The sequence below is a fragment of the Anabas testudineus genome, chromosome 22, assembly GCF_900324465.2.
Source record: "Anabas testudineus chromosome 22, fAnaTes1.2, whole genome shotgun sequence".
NCBI lineage: Eukaryota > Metazoa > Chordata > Actinopteri > Anabantiformes > Anabantidae > Anabas > Anabas testudineus.
The window spans coordinates 5706813-5709149 of NC_046630.1; the positions used below are offsets into that span (position 1 = coordinate 5706813).

General features: G+C 43.9%; 1 protein-coding gene across 1 annotated transcript; it reads right to left on the reverse strand.

The window, feature by feature from the left end:
• Positions 1–342: 342 nt before the first annotated feature.
• nkx2.9 (NK2 transcription factor related, locus 9 (Drosophila)) lies at positions 343–1360 on the reverse strand. The gene is made up of 2 exons (XM_026340296.1): positions 1189–1360; positions 343–911 (listed from the first exon to the last, which is right to left on the reverse strand). The coding sequence occupies exons 1-2, from the start codon at positions 1346–1348 to the stop codon at positions 343–345; spliced, it is 729 nt and encodes a 242-aa protein (XP_026196081.1). The 5' UTR covers positions 1349–1360.
• Between the last annotated feature and the right edge of the window lie 977 nt (positions 1361–2337).

Here is a 2337-nt window from a genome sequence, read left to right on the forward strand (position 1 = left end):
ATAACATTATTTTTCCTTGAAATATCCAGACATTGCTCTTCTATTACCGTCTAGTGCGGCCTAATGTACATTTTGTGCCTTCAGAAACAACTTATTTATACAAATATTATATTTAAAAGACTTAAACATACACATAGGTGTATATAATCCCACTGGATAATTAGAAGTCTACAGGCTACACCAGTAAGCCCATGTATGAGAACATATTAAACGCATAATATCAAAATAAAATGTGCAAAATCTCTTTTGTTCTATAGTGAAAAATCTACATGTTTAAGATGCTCGAACATTCAGAAAACATTTGATGCCATCTAAATGAGTTTGTGCGTTGAAATGAGGCCTTCACTTGAAAGAATTAAAGTGGACCGAGTCGCTCCAAAAGTCTCTCCAGGCGAATCTGGAGGCGGCAGCGGTGGGAAAGTGCTGGTACCCGGGGGGGAGAACGACCGCGGAGGGATGCTGAAGAGACGGGTAAGCCAAGGAGAAGGGGGTCGCTTGAGAAGGAGGAGGCAAACAGCCAGGTTTCTCTGTGTCAAGTAAGCAGGTTTGAAAAGGTTTCCCATCCCGGACCAGGATCGGAACAACGACCCTGCGCAGCAGAGGAGGCTGCGCTAACTCCACGTCCGGCAGCGCTCCTTCTGCTCGGCCTCTTTTCATCTTGTAGCGGTGGTTCTGGAACCAGATCTTTACCTGGGTCGGAGTCAGGCTGAGGAGCCGCGCCAGCTGCTCCCTCTCCGGGCCGGACAGGTAGCGCTGCTGACGGAAGCGTCTCTCCAGCTCCAGGGTCTGAGCCTTAGAGAACAAAACCCGGCGCTTCTTGCTCTTTTTGCTCTTGTCGGATTCCGAATCCAGGGACGAGTCGTGCGGTTTGGTTGAATCGGGAGAGGCCTCCAGACTTCCTTCATCGGAAGCTGCAGAGACAAATATTAATAATTTTAAATAGTTCAATTTGCATGTGTCATCTTATAATTGTATATAAATATTATTCCTCAGTAGGGGACTTTATTTCCTCATATCTAAATCAAGTTAATCCTAAATATTAATGCAGAATTTCAAAATTAAAGCTACAAGATGTATAAATAATAAACAGCTACATCTCTACAGAAGGATAATTATTGTAAAATTCAATTCATTGCATTCAAGAGATTCTGCATCATCCACTTGTCCTGACTTCAAACGCGCACTTACATATGCACGGGCTCCGGTGGCAGTCCATCCAGGAGATGTAGGGCGAGCTGGAGGAGCAGGAGGAGTAAACCGGTGAGGACCGCGGCGCTGCCTCCGCATCCTTCTCAGGCAAATCCAGGATGCTCCTGACGGAAAAACTGAATTTGCTCGTTGCAGTCATCGCGTCCTTGTGTGCAATCCGAGTTTGTTTTGCGCAAAAAGAAGCGAGCACTCAAAGTAATACCTCTCTCTATCCAAGCTGCGGATCCACTTTACGCACTGTCCAAACACACAGTTTGCACTGTGCGCACTGGGCTCAGTGTTTACACAAACAGCACTCCAGTGGCTGCAAACACAAGGCTGCTCGCTTATAAAGCCCCCTCCTCCGCTGAGTACCTGAATGGCTCGAGTGCTGTCACCCAATGACGGTAGGTGTGGAAACACTGAAGAAAAAACTGCAGAGCATCAACAATGAGTGAAGGAAACACTCGTCATCATTACAGATTCGTCCCGTATCGTCAAACTGGGAAACAGATAATGGTAATTGTTGGAGCTGAATCACGTCTTGGGTGGCAACTGACAACAGAGCCCGTCCCATCATCAAACGTCCCCCCTCCCCCCTCTCTCCATCCTCCTCTTGCCCAAACAAAGTGTCCAACATTTGCATACAAAGTGAGCAATTAGCGTGATGTCTGAGAGTTGGTTTAACTAATGCGTCCATCAGAGGAGTATTAATTGCAGGCGTGAGAAGTGTCGGTGTTTATGGATGATGGAAGTTTAACAAACATGTTAAACATTTGACACAAACCCTTTTCCAGCAGTACAAAGTGTTTCCAACAGGGGAATCTTATTTTTTTTTACTTTTCTTTTTTATTTCAGGACCAAATTAAAAGTGATTTATGCAGCTGTAACATCTAATGTTGTAAACAGATCCACTGGACTTCACTTCACTAATTATTTCCCCTTTCGGCACCAGTTGAAGCACAAAACAACAATACAGTAAAGCACAACTGCAGCCTGTACTATAATCCAGACTCAAAAATGTCAGATCTGTTTACATCTTTATTATATTTATAAACTATTTGAAATGTCTAAATAGGGCTTCTAAATGCAAGGATGATAAAATGATAACAATAAAGTGTCTTTTATGTAACTTCTTTACTTTTAACG

What these genes read in the sequence shown, in the direction of transcription:
- nkx2.9 (XM_026340296.1), bottom strand. Translation starts at nt 1,348, where the DNA reads ATGACTGCAACGAGCAAATTCAGTTTTTCCGTCAGGAGCATCCTGGAT. An exon ending in CCACCGGAGCCCGTGCATAT is followed by an intron (nt 912 to 1,188) that starts GTAAGTGCGCGT and finishes TTGTCTCTGCAG; the next exon opens with CTTCCGATGAAGGAAGTCTG.